This window comes from Bos indicus x Bos taurus, chromosome 27 (genome assembly GCF_003369695.1).
Source record: "Bos indicus x Bos taurus breed Angus x Brahman F1 hybrid chromosome 27, Bos_hybrid_MaternalHap_v2.0, whole genome shotgun sequence".
Taxonomy (NCBI): Eukaryota; Metazoa; Chordata; class Mammalia; order Artiodactyla; family Bovidae; genus Bos; species Bos indicus x Bos taurus.
In genome coordinates this window covers 26,662,709-26,679,653 of record NC_040102.1, presented here as the reverse complement: position 1 = coordinate 26,679,653, position 16,945 = coordinate 26,662,709, and the positions used below count along the sequence as shown (strand labels likewise).

The 16,945-nt window shown below is 37.4% G+C and overlaps 1 protein-coding gene across 8 annotated transcripts in view; it reads right to left on the bottom strand.

Annotated features, from left to right (window-relative positions):
* The window catches only part of WRN (Werner syndrome RecQ like helicase), a 126,363-nt gene that overhangs the window by 60,179 nt on the left and 49,239 nt on the right, over positions 1–16,945 (bottom strand). For all 8 annotated transcript variants that reach the window (XR_003509020.1, XM_027529753.1, XM_027529750.1 and 5 more), the window contains 6 exons: positions 14,678–14,753; positions 12,070–12,137; positions 11,685–11,793; positions 11,027–11,095; positions 6,843–6,925; positions 2,170–2,276 (listed from right to left, as the gene is read on the bottom strand). Coding sequence is in view for 7 of the 8 variants with exons in the window: in XM_027529753.1 (XP_027385554.1) it covers positions 2,170–2,276; positions 6,843–6,925; positions 11,027–11,095; positions 11,685–11,793; positions 12,070–12,137; positions 14,678–14,753 (512 nt within the window). In the remaining variant the exon portion in view is untranslated. The remainder of the gene's footprint in view (positions 1–2,169; positions 2,277–6,842; positions 6,926–11,026; positions 11,096–11,684; positions 11,794–12,069; positions 12,138–14,677; positions 14,754–16,945) is intronic.

Genomic DNA, 16,945 nt, shown 5'->3' with positions numbered 1-16,945 from the left:
TGGTAATAAGTACAAAGTTTTGGTGAAAAAAGCAATAAAATGTAAATTAATCTTGTGACTATAAATCTAGGAATGCCTTAAGACATATACTTCAATGGTGCTACCACTACAAATTCCAAAAACTGTTACTATTCCATTTGCCTCTGAATTTGGGTGGTGGTGGTGCTGCTGCTGCTGCTGCTAAGTCGCTTCAGTCATGTCCAACTCTATGCGACCCCATAGAAGGCAGCCCACCAGGCTTCCTCGTCCCTGGGATTCTCCAGGCAAAAACACTGGAGTGGGTTGCCATTTCCTTCTCCAGTGCATGAAAGTGAAAAGTGAAAGTAAAGTCGCTCAGTCGTGTCCGACTCTTCACAACCCCAGGGACTGCAGCCCACCAGGCTCCTCCGCCCATGGGATTTTCCAGGCAAGAGTACTGGAGTGGGGTGCCATTACCTTCTCCGCTGGGTGGTGCAGTTAATCTATATACTCCATAGTATGCTTCATTCATTCATTCACTCACTTATTCCAAATAGTTACTATCTACAATGTGCTGATCTTTGTAAAAGGGCTGGGAGGAATGTCATGGAAAGATCCAAAATGTCTCATTTCTTACAATTCCTCTTACTTGAATTTTATAGAACTTTAAGGTTGATGTAAAGCTTTCTAGGGCTTCCCTGGTGGGTCAACAGTAAAGAATCCAACTGCAATGCAGGAGACGCAGGTTTGATCCTTGTGTAGGGAAGATCCCCTGGAGAAGGAAATGGCTACCCACTCCAGTATTCTTGCCTGGAAAATTCCACGGACAGAGGAGCCTGGTGGGCTACAGTCCGTGGGGTCGCAGAGAGTCACACACAGCTGAGCAAATAAACAACAACAACAAAGCTTTCAACAACAAAGTTGTTCTTTGGAGACTCATTTTGTCAGATTCTCTCCAAATGGGAATAAGTTAGTGATTTTTTTTGCTATTTTTGAACTTATTGAAATAGTACAGTGTGAAGCACTGGCGACAGTCAGCTGTAACTGCGATGAGAAGAAAAAAAAAGCACTGAGAACAGCGAGGAAAATGAGAGCCCTACAGCCACCAGGGGGCATTTCTCACCACTCAGCTAACAGAGATTTCATGAAAACACCAGGGAAAAAGGTTTCTCAGCTGCTGCCTGACGACCATCCTGGGCTCAGTGAATCATCCCAAGAAATGAAAAGAATCCAATGGCGTTCACAGCCTGACAGAATAAAAGACTAGTTCAATATTGAGAAGCATTTCTAAACTGCATAAAACACTTAAAACTCCTCTAACACAATCCTTCTAGAATCAAAGGCCCAGGAAAGGATTACAGACAGCAATCTTCCTAATTTCCAAAAGCTTACTTTAAACCGTTCTACATCAATGAAAAGCAGTCCTCAAGGAATCTGAGCCTGCTGGCTTTCACCATATCATCTTCTTTTTCTATTAATATTACGGGTACTATTAACACTACTAATTTTCTATATTATTCATACTGTTCCATGCACTTCATTTGGTACTACTGCTTCCACTTTTATGGGTAATTCTGAATCTAAACTCCTTTACTGGCCTCTGTGCAACTTCAGGGCAGAAACTGTTTTAAACTTCTTTTATGTCATTGGCTCTGGAAGCCCATCTAGTATCCCACTGTGTAGCACTGCCCAGCTCTACCACTCACTGCCTGTGGTAAAGTAACTTCTCAGGGACTCAGCTTTCTCATCAGAATTCACTTATTCATTTACCCAATTATTTATGGAATACTCACCATGTGACAGGCACTGTTGTAGATTTTACCAACTAAACCAGCAGAAATCCCTCACCACAAAGAATATTCTGGTAGGGACCCACAGGCCATAGACAAAATATATTAAAGTACGTTAACACTGCTAAGTGTTATTTAAAAGACAGCAAAGGAATATGAGGAATGCTGAGAGTTGTGGGAAGAGGGTTAATTTGAAAATCTGACTACAGTGGACAGGAGGACTAAATGAAAAAGTACTCTTTTCAGCAAAGACTTGAGAGAAGTAAAAGATATACCATGTTGTAAAAAAATCTTTCCCCTGCTTAAAAAGCAACCATTTGCCCTTTCATAAAATCATTTTCAGATTTTTGGCCATTCCCCAATCCTGGATCCTCCCTTGCTAAGCAAGTCATTTCAAGACATTGTACTTGGCAAAGCTTACCTTCGGGAATTCTGCCTTTAGGCAACCCAAATCCCTGAATGAATTTCTAAAATCATGTCCCCACTCAGAAATACAGTGAGCCTCATCCACAGCAATAAGTGTGATACCTATCAAAAAAGAAAAATATGTAAATGGAGAAGATAAAGTTCAAAAAAGTAATAAACTCATCTAAAGTTTTACCACCAATTCCACTTTGAATATGTAAATATAACAGAAAGGAGAAAAATAACTCAAAGTATTGACTCATATAAAAATATAAGCATAAATAATAGCAGATAACACCAAAAATTGGGCTTCCCAGGTGGTACCAGTGGTAAAGAACAAATAGACCAACGCAAGAGACCTAGGAAACAGAGGTTGGATCCCTGGGTCAGGAAGATCCCTTTCAGGAGGAAATGGCAACCCTCCAGTATTCCTGCCTGGAGAATCCCATGGTCACAGGGGCCTTGAGGGCTACAGTCCATGGGGTCACGAAGAGTCAGACACGACTGAAGTGACAGCACGTACACCAAAAATCATTACTGAGAATAAGCAGAGGGAGATATATGGATAAAAGGCAGATGGATAAAAGAAAGAAATATTTAATATCTATTTTTCAAGTAACATATTTATTCAATTTTGGTTTTCATCATTATTTCTCAGAGAAATTAATTACTACTACTCTGTCCTCAAAGCTATCACTCATCTGCAATGATAATACCTTAAAAAGAAGAGCTGTTCTAATTCTCATTCATAATACTTTTAATTTTATCTCATGGATTAGCTATCCAAAGAGAAAAAGTCAGCATATTTCTACTGAGATTACATTCATCACTGTCTGTGAATGATTACTACAGAATTCCTCTGAAATGCCAGTTCTGAAAGACAGGATGACATCCACAGTTTCTAATATAAAACGGGAAGGGAAGAACTATATCTCATTTTGTACAAAGTAGGTAAGAAGGAAGGCAAATTGTTCCTTCTTCACCTAGCAACCCCTTTGCTCGGCCCCCACCCCCACCTCCACATTGACTCAGAATCAATAATGTATGGTAATGCCTCTCAGAAAAAATAACTTCCCTGGTGGCTCAGACGGTAAAGCGTCAGCCCACAATGTGGGAGTCCCGGGTTCAATCCCTGGGTTGAGAAGATCCCCTGGAGAAGGAAATGGCAACCCACTCTAGTACTCTTGCCTGGAAAATCCCATGGACGGAGGAGCTTGGTAGGCTACCGTCCACAGGGTCGCTAAGAGTCGGACACGACTGAGCGACTTCACTTTCACATAACCATCCATGAAAATGTCTTCAGATATTTCAAAGTAATGACAGTAGAGCTTTTGCCCTTGATTACCAAATTAATACTTAAGAAATAAAAAATGTTTCCCTTCAACGGGGATGATCACAACTTAATGTGTATCTGCATATTTATGTTTTGCCACCGTGTGTTAGCCACTCAGTCGTATCCGACTCTGTGCAACCCCATGGACTGTAGCTCACCAGGCTCCTCTGTCCATGGAATTCTCCAGGCAAGAAAACTAGACTGAATTGTGATTCCCTCTTCCAGGGGATCTTCCTGGTCCAGGGGAAGTTTTGCCACTGGGGGTTAATTAAAAACATAAGTCAGACTACCTAGATGCATAACTTGGCTTACCATTTATATTACTTTAAGCATCTTACTTAAGCTTTCAAGTGTCAGTTTCCCATAAGTATAAGGTAGATAATAAAAGTAGCTAACATTTTTTTTAGTTACTCTGAAGATTAAGATCATTCACATAAAATGCTAAGATAGGGGCTGGCATAAAAGACTGCTCAATTTAAAAAAAAACTATTATTATTATAGTTATTGTGCTAGTCGCTCAGTCATGTCCAACTCTCTGCAACCCCATGGACTAGCCCACCAGGTTTCTCTGTCCATGGGGTTCTTCAGACAAGAACACTGCAGTGGGTTATCATTTCCTTCTCCAGGGGATCTTCCCAACCCAGGAATCGAACCTGTGTCTCTTCTGTCTCCTGCATTGGAAGGCAAGTTCTTTACCACTAGCACCACCTGGGGAAATGCATACTATGTTCCAAACACTTCCCTAGGAATAAAATAATAGTAAAATGCAATTCATGATCTTGAGGAGCTCACATTTCTAAAGGAAGAGACAGAGAAACATGCATATAACTACAATTCATTGAGATTACCAATTACAACAGGGTTGGAGAAGAAAAAGAAGGAAAGAAAAAAAGAAAACCCTGCTAAATCTGAGCAAATCCAGGTTGATTCACATCAAAATTCTATTAACTGATGAGTGGGAAACATTCAATATTACCACTATATTTATTTGGCTTTAGAAACTATATGACCCAGATTTTAAATTAAATAGGTTAAAACAAAGAATAACAGCTCCTTCATTTTAAAACCCTCCTTAAAATCACAGGTTTGATTAACTAGCTTTTGCACTTCCCCGGTGGCTCAGTGGTAAAGAATCCACCCACAATGGAGGAGATGTGGGAGATGTGGGTTCGCTGCCTGAGTCAGGAAGATCCTCTGGAGGAGGAAATGGCAACCCACTCCAGTATTCTTGCCTGGGAAATCCCATGGACAGAGTAGTCTAGTAGGCAGGGATAGGAAAAGACTCAGACAGAACTGAGCAACTAAAACAACAACTACTATTTTTTAATGGAGTTAAACTTTGTCCCTCACAACCAGCTGCTACAAGCTTCTGCCAACTTTCCCATTAAATGTGCAAGTCCAAGTGTCTGCCCAGGTCCAGGATATATTTCATTTTGGCACATCAGTCATTAAAGCCTTATTCCCAAATTTACAAGACAATTACAGGTACATTTGCTTTTAAGGTGTCTCTATATAAAATTCTGCTTGCTGCTTCTGTTATAAACCCACACTACTTAAATAATAGCATTTCATAAAAATCATAAATCAGAATAGCTAAATGTCAAAACTACTGTACAAATGAAATTCTGAGTATATTCACTGCTGCAAGCATTGTAAAATGAAAGTTAAATAAAAATACTTGAGAGAATTTATCCTATTTTGTTCAACACTGACAGCCACCCAAAAAGAGCATTTTCATCCATCTTATGCAGATACTCAGCTCTAATAATTGCAGTGTTCATAATTTATTCCTTTACAAAGAATTAAAACAGAGAATTAGAACAACCTATCAAGAGGCTCTAAGTAAATATTGGATTAAATCCATCACAGAAACAAAGCAAATGTTAAAATGGAACAAAACATATCCAGACCACTAGGTACATAGACCCTAACTTTTGCAATAAAATCATGGAGTTTATATATCTAGAGTTGTTGATTTTAATCTGAATTGAAATATTCATAAGAACTTTATACAACCTAATAGGATACACACCAAATTTGTTTTAAATTAAAAGCAAAAATATAACATGCCAATAAGGGACTTTAACAGCTGATGGTCGCCCTTTTTGATAATATATTTAATCAAATGCTAATTTCTGCCCTCATTCTATTGTTGATACTTAACACATATTAAAAGATAAATACTTGTTTTCATTATATTAAGAGAATAACTGTTAAATGCTTTCCCAGAGTTATCTGCAAGTAACCATTAAATGAGAGACCACAATGTTTAAAAAAACTTTAAGTGCTAGGAATTATTTTAACACATAAAGTGAGATCATATTACATTAGACAGCAAAGATTGTCTGGTTTAACTTAATGTTTGGAACATGAACAACTGCAATAGAATCTGTGATTGTAGCTCTTAGATAGCTGAGCCTGACCATCAAGAAGGGAAAAAAACAAGACAAAAATGTTTTTAGCACACACATCAAAGACGATACCAGCTTTTGACTAATTTTCTATTTACATTTTCTAGAAAATAGGATGACATATTATGTAATTTTTAAAATTAATTGTACTCACTGACAAAAAATAGTCAAAGGTACTGTGGTCTCCAACCTGAAAATCACACATCAGAATCACCAGTGAAAAGACTACAGCTACCACAACCTCATAGCAGGTGCATTAAATCACAATTTTCAAAGTTGGAGGATCTGAAATTTTCTAAAGTTTGAAAGGTGATTCTCATGAACAATAAGAGTAGAGAACCACTACATTGATTAAGATTCAGAATACCAAAAAAAGGAAATTATAATATCATATAATCCAAGATTCAACATTTATTCAATAATATATTTAAATGCCTACTATGTGCCAGTAACATACTGCTACTGCTAAGTCGCTTCAGTCGTGTCCAGCTCTGTGCGACCCCACAGACAGCAGCCCACCAGGCTCCCCCATCCCTGGGATTCTCCAGGCAAGAACACTGGAGTGGGTTGCCATTTCCTTCTCCAATGCATGAGAGTGAAAAGTGAAAGTGAAGTCGCTCAGTCGTGTCCGACTCTTCACGACCCCATGGACTGCAGCTGACCAGGCTCCTCCATCCATGGGATTTTCCAGGCAAGAGTACTGGAGTGAGGTGCCACTGAAGGAAATATAAATAAATAAGAAGAGCATTTTCCCCTAAAAAGTTTATAGTCCAGTAGAAGAAAACAGGTATACAAATAGACAATTATAATCCAGGAGCTTACTTTCTAGGGCAAAAGGAATTGTGGGACAGGACAGGAGAGACAGAGATTTGCTGGATCCATCCACAAGTTTAAAGAATATCTCACTTTAACAAGTACTTATAAAGATTCTATCATCCCACTTACCAATATTAGCCTCAAGTTGCCGAAGCAGCTCCAAGTTACCTGAACAGAATTCTGGAGTTAGGTATACAATCCGGTATTTGCCTCTGTAAAAACAAACAAAGAAATAGGAAATGTAAAAACAATCACACAATGAATATAACTGAAAACCATAACACAGTATAATTTTTTTAAATAATGCATTACACCACTTAATAAAAACAAAATGCATATTGTATGTGTGGACATATACACATATATTTGTTCTCTGATTTCATTTCAATTCATCAAAACAAACATGGCAACACCAGTCAGAGAGTACTCAGTATAAGATGCCATTAGAAGCCAGATTCTGATTTCCAGCAGTCTCGCCCCAAAATGGCAGTGCTTGAGTTAACTGATCAAGCCTACAGTAAACCTTCTATATGTTAGCAATCCACCTGCATGTCACCTTCCTTGGAGAACGACAACCCCATTACCCTACACAATTGATCCCATCTCCACAATTATACCCGCAGCACCCACGTTTCTCCTGTATATTCTGCTCTGTTGCCCACATCTTCTTGGGCCAGTGATGAAACCAGACTAAGGTCAAGTTAGTCAGTCTCCGTCCTAGAATTTGAGGGTCTAACCAAGTAACAACCAGTCAGTCTCCAAGCAGCAAGATCTGTAACATGTACATGAAAAATACCTGCAATCTATTTTGTGACTAGAAAAACAGAGAATGCTTACCTTCTGAGAGAAAGCAAGAGAAAGAGAATTTAGATTAAAAAAAGAAGGCCCTATTGTATTTTCAATACTGATTCCAGTCTCTTCCTGAGGGCTGGCTAATTTCTTTTCATTGGGATCCACAAGCCATTCCTGTATCCTTACTATAAAATTTGATATTCGTTTAAATGTTTGATTGATTTCTATTCTGTGCAGACAGAATCCTAATTAAGACAATGTTTGCAATGAAGGTTAGGGCTAGGGCAAAATAGGTACAGAGTCTCTTTTCCATTCTATCAAATGATGACATAGATCAAATTAAATAAAATAAAATAATGTTCTTTATGAAACCACTTAAAAATATTTAATCCACTGTGTGCTAGGCATGGTGCTTTCACTAGGAATGGGTAGAAAACAACTAAGAAAAAAAGTTATGCTTTTCATATCATGAAATTGACTCAGTAGTCTAATTAGTTCTGATGCCAGGCTATCTAGGTTTGAATCTCAGTTCTATTTCTTACAAGCTAAGTAATCTTAGGCAAGTATTTAACTTCAGTGTGCATCAGTTCTTCAGGGTAAACAGAGATAAGAACTATAAAGACAGCTAATTCTTTAGATAGCTACTTTCAAAGTAAACCCAATCAAATCCCAAATCGCAATTTAGTTGAAAAGGTGATATCGAAATACAAAGAACCTAGAATAGACCCAAAAAAATTGAAGGAAAAAAACAAACAAACCCTACTTTGAAAGAACAAGAAAACAAAAGTGGAAGACCTGTACGACCTGATTTCAAGATTTATTATAAAGCTATAGTAATCAAGACACCAATCAAGGCAGACAGTGACAAAATAGAAAATAAACACTGCAGCAATAAACCCATGTATATTTACTCAATTTAGTTTTTACAAAGGTGCAAAAGCAATACAGTGGAAAAAAGATAATCTCCAACAAATGGAGCTAGAAGAAATGGATGTGCCTAGGTCAAAAAAAAAAAAAGAACTGCAGTCAATACCTGATATAATATACAAGATTTACACAAAATGGATCATAGATCTACATGTAAAACATAAAACTATAACATTTTTTGAAGAAAATATAAAGGAAAATCTCTGTGACCTTGAGTGAGGCACCAAAAAGCAACAGCAAAAGCAAAATCCATAAAAAACCACACTGACAAACTGGACGTTATAAAAATGAAAACGGGAGAATGGTGTGCCTTCACCAAAATCTTGTATGTTGACCTTCCTCCCACTGCCTCTTTGGAGCAGTTTCTAAGAACTGAGATGCTGCCTCCCATGCTGCAGTCCTCATTTTGCCCCAAATGAAACTTAACACACACACACACACTAATCTGTTAAGAGAATGAAAAATGGAATGATAAACTAAGAGAAAGTGTCTGGTAACCATATAGCAAGTGAAGGATTTATACTCAGAATGTATAATATAAACTATCAAAATTCACAAGTGAAAAAAAAGAATAAGCAAAAGATGGATATAAACACTTCATCAAAGATACACAGATTTTTAAAAAAAACATAAACAGATGGCTAATAAGTATATAAAGAGATGCTCAACATAATTAGTCCTTCAGTTCAGTTCAGTTGCATCCGACTCTTTGCAATCCCGCAGGCTGCAGCACACCTGTCCATCACCCACTTCCGAAGCTTGCGCAAACTCATGTCCATTGAGTAGGTGATACGATCCAACCATCTCACCCTCTGTCGTCCCCTTCTCCTCTGACTTCAATCTTTCCCAGCAACAGGGTCTTTCCCAATGAGTCAGTTCTTCACATCAGGTGGCCAAAGTGTTGGAGCTTCAGCATTAGTCCTTCCAATGTAAATCCAGGACTGATTTCCTTTAGGATTGACTGATTGGCTCTCCTTGTAGTCCAAGGGACTCTCAAAAGTCTTCTCCAACACCACAGTTCAAAAGCATCAATTCTTTAGCACTCAGCTTTCTTTATGGTCCAACTTTCACAACCATACATAACTACTGGAAAAACCATAGCTTTGACTAGACAGACCTTTGATGGCAAAGTAACATCTCTGCTTTTTTTTTAATATGCTGTCCAGGTTGGTCATAGCTTTTCTTCCAAGGAGCAAGGGTCTTTAAATTTCATGGCTGCAGTCACCAGCTAAAGTGATTTTGAAGCCCCCAAAAATAAAGTCTCTCACTGTTTCCCCATCTATTCTCCATCTATTTGTCATGAAGTGATGGGACCAGATCCCATGATCTTCATTTTCTGAATGCTGAGTTTTAAGCCAACTTTTTCACTCCCCTCTTTCACTTTCATCAAGAGGCTCTTTAGTTTTTCACTTTCTGCCATAAGGGTGGTATCATCTGCATATCTGAGGTTATTGATACTTCTCTTGGCAATCTTGATTCCAGCTTGTGCTTCACCCAGCCTGGCATTTCACATGATGTACTCTGCATATAAGTTAAATAAGCAGGATGACAATAAACAGCCGGGAAATGTCAATGAAAAACACATTGAGGGGCTTCCCTGGTGGCTCAGTGGCAAAGAATTTGCCTGTCAATTCAAGAAACACAGGTTCAGTACCTGGTTCCGGAGGATTCCACATGCCACAGAGCAACTAAGCCCATGTGCTGAACTACTCAGCCTGTGCTCTAGAGCCTGGGAGCGGCAATGACTGAGCCCACGTGCCACAGCTACTGAAGCCCCTGCACCATAAAGCCTGTGCTCAGCAACAAGAGAAGCTACTGCAATGAGAAACAAACACACTGCCACTAGAGAGCAGCCCCTCTTCCGCAACAAGAGAAAAGCCCGCACAGCAACAGGGACCCAGCACAGACAAAACTAAATTAAAAAAATTTAAAAATACACACTGACATTCTATTAAAATGGCTAAAATTAAAAACTTGGCCATACCAAGTGATGGCTGAGATGAGAAATTAGAATTCTAAGACACTGCTAGTAGGAATGTAAAATGGTACAACCACTCATCAAGTCTGGCAGTTTCTCAAAAACTTAACACAGAATAACTATGTGATTCAGTACAGGCCTTCCCTTGGAGCTCAGTGGATAAAGAATCCTCCTGCAATACAGGAGACCCTGGTTTGATCCCTGTGTCAGGAAGATCTCCTGGAGCAGGGCATGGCAACGCACTCCAGTATTCTTGCTTGGAGAATCCCATGGACAGAGAAACATTGTAGGCTGCAGTCCACAGGGTCGCAAAGAGTTAGACACGACTGAGCGAGTAAGCACAAAACATGCAAATGCTCACAGCATCTTTATTTGTAAAATTCCCAAACTGGAAACAATCCAAATCTCTATCAACAGGTGAACAGATAAACAAATTATGGCATATCCACATGATGTAATCTATTCACCAATAAAAAAGAATGAACTATTGGTACATGTAACAACATGGATGAATCTCAATATATTGGGTAGGCTAAAAAGTTCAATCAGGTTTTTCCACTGAGAAAAATACCACAGACAGTTGACAACATGATCAGGAATCATATAAATAACTTACAATTTAATATCCTCTACAACATTTTTTGACTGTGCTGATCCAAGAAAACAAGCTGGAATACTGGATATTCTGTAAGAAGAAACACAAACATCCTGGAATCATGTGCACACTACAAATATCAACTTCATTTTTAAGTGAGAAGAAACAAAAAGTTATAATGATGTACATTTCTCTTCTTTGCAATCTCTTTTTGTAACTCACTAACTTGGTAAATAAATTCCTTCAATGGCTATATTAGAAGGAAGGTGGTTGTTAAGGTGGATTTTCCAAAAAGACTGCAAGCACAGGTTGAAGGAATTTAAATGTTTTCCATAAATGAAAACTACACCTCTATGTATATACTTCATACCAAGCTAAAGAAGAAGGGTAACCAACAGAGAAAAGAATTTTGTGATATGTAGTGTTAACCAGCATAAAATTTGCTTTTTAAAAAAAATTTGGGGGCGGGGGGTCATCTGGTAGCCCTAAATTACAGAGAACTCAAGAAAGAAGATACGCTCTTCCACTAAAGTGTCATATTACTAGTAAAGACAAAGCAACAGTATATTAGAAATGTGTTAATAGGAACTAGATTTTAACACACAAGATAAATCAACTATTTCTTTCACAGGAGTTAAAAAAAAAAAGGTGGCAATGTGGCTCTGAAAGCCTTACTCACTCAAGCTGAAGTACTTGGTCTTCCATCAAAGAAATAAGGGGAGAGATGACAAGGCCAATCCCACCTGCATAAACAGGTGGATACTGGAAGCACAGACTCTTTCCATACCCTTAAAATAAAAATAATACACTCAGAGAAATGAAATTAGATCGCTGTTACTCTGATTTCTTCTTACAATGTACTTGCATGAGATGAACAGTCACTACTAATGGGCTACCTACCTAAGAGTTAATTCATGCAAAATTCAAGTATCTACCCTCAGCTCATTCTCTGCTACAATTTACACCATTTGTATACATACATATCTTATGGAAAGATTAAGTATTTCAAAATCTTGAAGCTTTATTTTTTAAAAGATAAGGTTATTTGCTTAAGTACAACTTACCAGTTGTCATGACAACAACATTATCTCTTCTTTCTTCCAGTACAGAATGAATCACTTTCCATTGAACCCTGGAGGATGAAAAGCAAAATGCTGCACTGTTTTACTAATAAGAAATGGAAGAGACAAGTAAAGTCTAACCATTTCCTTACATGTAAATTTTAACTTAAAAGTAAAATAAATAAATAAACATTTAACTATAGTTAATGATTTATCTGCTGAAGTGATTAGAAGGGAGTGTAAGGATGCCTACAATTTACCCCAAGATGCACTTTATTAATAAAAACTGAATGGATTAAAAAATGGATAGACAAATAATCGATATGTGATAAAGCCATTTTATTTTTTCATTTCCTCCAGAATTTCTTTCACATTTCCAAGTTTCAATAAAAATACTGTGAATTCTGGAGCTTTAAAACAGAACTCCCACTTGACCAACTTCCCATTCAAGGTGACTGAACAACTAGGATTTCCATTTATATTTGCATTAAATTTTATTACCTATATCTAAAATATAAAATAAATTCCAAGCTTCAATCTAGATATCCAACAGAATCACTCATTTAAATAAATAAGAGAAATGCTCTAGGTGCAAGGACTGACTAAGAAGGGAAATGAGGGAACTTTTTGGAGTGATTGTAATGTAGTATCTTTTAAAAAGGGTTTAGGTTACATACAGGTGTGCGTGTACACTTAAGACTTGCCAATGTTAAACACTTAAGTTTAACCATTTCCTTACATGCAAATTTTAGTTCAAAAGTAAAATAAATATTTAACTATAGTTAATGATTTACCTGCTGAAGTAGTTAGGGCAGAGTGTAAAGATGCCTACAATTTACCTTGAGATGCATTTTATTAATAAAAATTGAATGGATTAAAAAGTGGATAGACAGATAATCAATATGTGACAGAGCAAGTATACTAAAATGCTAATAGTGAATTAATAGTGAATATACAAGTATTCGTAGTAAAAAAAAAAAACTACTGTATCTTTGAAATTTCTTTCTTTTTTTTTTTTTTTTACATGTGCAAAATCCATTGTGGGGTAGTTTTCATTGTAAAGAGGAGTTTTTTGTTTTTTTTTTTTCCTTAGGCCGTTTTTTTTGCAATGGTGCAGTGGAATGACTCAGAAGATTGTAATTCTTCATCATTTATCAGAATTGCCCATAGGGCTCAGCCTAGAACTCTCCTCTTCCACCTCACACCTTATCTTCAAAAATTGCCAGTAACATACAAATGCTAGTAAAGTATAAAACAGAATGAGAGAATTTCAAGAGACAGAAAAATCCACAGTACAATTCAGTTCTTTTTTTTTTTTTAATGTTTATTTGGCTGCACTGAGTTTTAGATGTGGAATGCGGGATCTAGTTCCCTCATCAGCGATTGAACCCAGGCTCCCTGCATTGGGAGTGTGAAGTTTTAGCCAATGGACCACCAGAGAAGCCCCCTCAACCTCAGTTTTCTTTAATATATATAGGTACAATTCACTTCCAGGCTACATAATCCAAGTTTTGTGACATTTGTAACAGCAAACCTCTTGTAGGGCAGCTGGGGGACATGAAAACTTCCTTCTGATTTTTTGTTAATTAGAGTGCTTTTGAAGCCTCCTGTGGCAGCGAGGGTAGAACTGGGGTCATTTGGTCATGTGGTCATGTGGTCATTTGGTTGAACGCATCTCAGTTTTGGATTTGTGATAGAGAAGGACATTGACAGGTGGTTAGCACTGTGTATCGCACAAACTGATGATGTCAGCCTCGCCCTCTGGATTTACCTCTCCAACCTTCCCTGACACACCACTGAACATCTGGCAGGGGTGAAGGAGCTCTACAGGGTTAACAAAAAATCAGAAGGAATTTTTCATGTATCTTTGAAATTTCTTTTAATAAAATTTTGAGGGAAAAACAACTGGGAAGGCGACCTTCTGGTATGCTGATAATGATCTATTCTTTCTTATCGGAATGCTGGCTACACAGGGTGTCTGGTTTGTGAAAATTCATTGATATGTACATTGATGTGTACTATGTGTAGGACACAGTTTAATCTAAAAAAAATGTTTTAAGATCAGAAGAGAAAAAAACAGTATAGATTTTTACATTCCTATTACCAACAGTTTTATTCAAATTTACTTGTTCTTCATCTCATTTGTATTCCTCTCATTTTAAAACTTACAAGTGTGCTCCCCTGGATGTAAATACATTTGACTATGTTAAAACAGATATGATTATCACTGTTTTTCACACTACTGTCTTATGAATGTCTATTACATCAATATGTAATAGAATAGACAATAAGATGCACAAAAAAGGCACACAGATACTTTTGTAATAAAATAAATGTCAGGATTAACTTAAGATGAATTTAGTAATGTATTTAAACTCAGAACTCTATCTTAAGGAAAACCATTTTTCCTCACTTATAAAAACAATACGCAGATATGAATTTTATATAAATATTACTTCAAAATTATTCTTCACTTAGAAAAATTACAGTGTAGCATATATAAACAATAATGAAGTTGTACTTTTACTGTTCACTGGATGGATTATTTGTCTTTTAAAGTTTGTAAAGAAAACGGTAAATGTGCAATTTAATTAACTGAGACTATACTCACGGCTTAAAACTAGAATGGCCAAAGTAGGTCTTGAGGCAGTTAATTTGCTTTTCAGTAGGTCTTGGTAACAGGCAGTCTTAAAATAAAATGGGCATTTATGTTAAAATAAAGGTACACAAAGTGAGAGGAAGTTTTATTTTATTGACTTCTTTTAAAGAATCTAGTTACTGTGTTGTTGTTCAGTCACTCAGTCATGTCTGACTCTTTGCAACCCCAAGGACTGCAGCATGCCAGGCTTTCCTGTCCTTCACCATCTCCCAGAGTTTGCTCAATGGCAGAAAGTGTAGAAGAACTAAAGAGCCTCTTGATGAAAGTGAAAGAGGAGAGTGAAAAAGTTGGCTTAAAGCTCAACATTCAGAAAACTAAGATCATGGCATCTGGTCCCATCACTTCACGGGAAATAGATGGAGAAACAGTGGAAACAGTGGCTGACTTAATTTTTCTGGGCTCCAAAATCACTGCAGATGGTGATTGCAGTCATGAAATTAAAAGACGCTTACTCCTTGGAAAGAAAGTTATGACCAACCTAGATAGCATATTAAAAAGTAGAGACATTATTTTGCCAACAAAGGTCCGTCTAGTCAAGGCTATGGTTTTTCCAGTGGTCATGTATGGATGTGAGAATTGGACTATAAAGAAAGCTGAGCAACGAAGAATTGATGCTTTTGAACTGTGGTGTTGGAGAAGACTCTTGAGAGTCCCTTGGACTGCAAGGAGATCCAACCAGTCCATCCTAAAGGAGATCAATCCTGGGTGTTTATTGGAAGGACTGATGCTGAAGCTGAAACTCCAATACTTTGGCCACCTGATGTGAAGAGCACCTGACTTATTTGAAAAGACCCTGATGCTGGGAAAGATTGAGGGCAGGAGGAGAAGGGGACGACAGATGATGAGATGGTTGGATGGCATCACCGACTCAATGGACATGGGTTTGAATGAACTCCAGGAGTTGGTGATGGACAGGGAGGCCTGGCGTGCTGCAGTTCATGGGGCCACAAAGAGTCGGACACGACTGAGCAACTGAACTGAACTGACACTTATTTTTCCTTTGAGTACCAGGCACAACTCCAGATAAACTGTTTGATTAATTTCTTAATACTAAGTATAAGAACTTGGCTACGATTCACACTTTTGCTAGCTTCATAAAAATACAATGTGTTGGAATTTGCTATACTTCTAAAAACTAACATTTAGAGCCAACCACGGCAAACAAAATAGCAATCCAAATTTTATAATATAACCAATTTTCAGTCAACAGTAAGCTGGAATTAATTACTGTCACAAATAAAACCCATAGGTAAAACCTTCATTTTAATTACCACTCCACCAAAAATCTCTGATCAAAATTCCAACTGCAAAGCAGAATGGAGTTATGTTAACTTCACCCCACTGATTTTCATTTTTTCCTCAAGTTGAAGGATTCATGAGTAGCCAAGAAAGACCAAAGCAAAGAGTCAAGAAAACCCACCTCTAAACAAATGAATATTTGTCCATTTTTAATACAAGAAAACAAAGGGCAAAACCTTTAACATTTTCATATACTTTCCATCTATGAAATGTATTTTAAATTTTCCGTATTACAACACTGAAGAAATCTAGCTCCAGAGAGCATTCTACTCTATGAGAAGATGCCTACAGCTTGTCATAATGAGTATTATCACTTATACTTAAATGACAGAAAATTCATTTAACAGATTCTTAACTAGAGTTTGCACATACAAGATGAAAATTAGTCCATTTTGCTATTTGACACTTTGCCACTTATTTAAGTAATAAGCACCTGAAGGACAGATATTTATCAATGCCATTTATAATAATGTTTAATATAAGTATTAATTTCTTATTTCTTATTTCTGTACTGTGCTCAGTCATGTCTGACTCTTTGCAACCCTATGGACTATAGTCCACCAGGCTCCTGTCTATGGGATTTTCCAGGCAAGATTACTGGGGTAATGGAGTGGGTTGCCATTTCCTCCTCCAGCTGATCTTCCCGACCCAAGGATTGAACCCATGTCTCCTCTGTCTCCATCATCGCAGGTAGATTCTTTACTGCTGAGCCATCGGGCAAGCCCCTGCTTCTTATTACATGGTTTTTTATCGTTTTTGACAAAACATAAAATTCAGGAAACTTTTCGTTTCACGTCACCATGTTCACCAAATGACACAACACTTTTATTACTTACTTTTCTAAGTAGTATGACTGTCCTTTATGAAGACCAAAGCACCATAGGATTTAATGACAAGTTTTCAGGGCCTAATTAACTACAT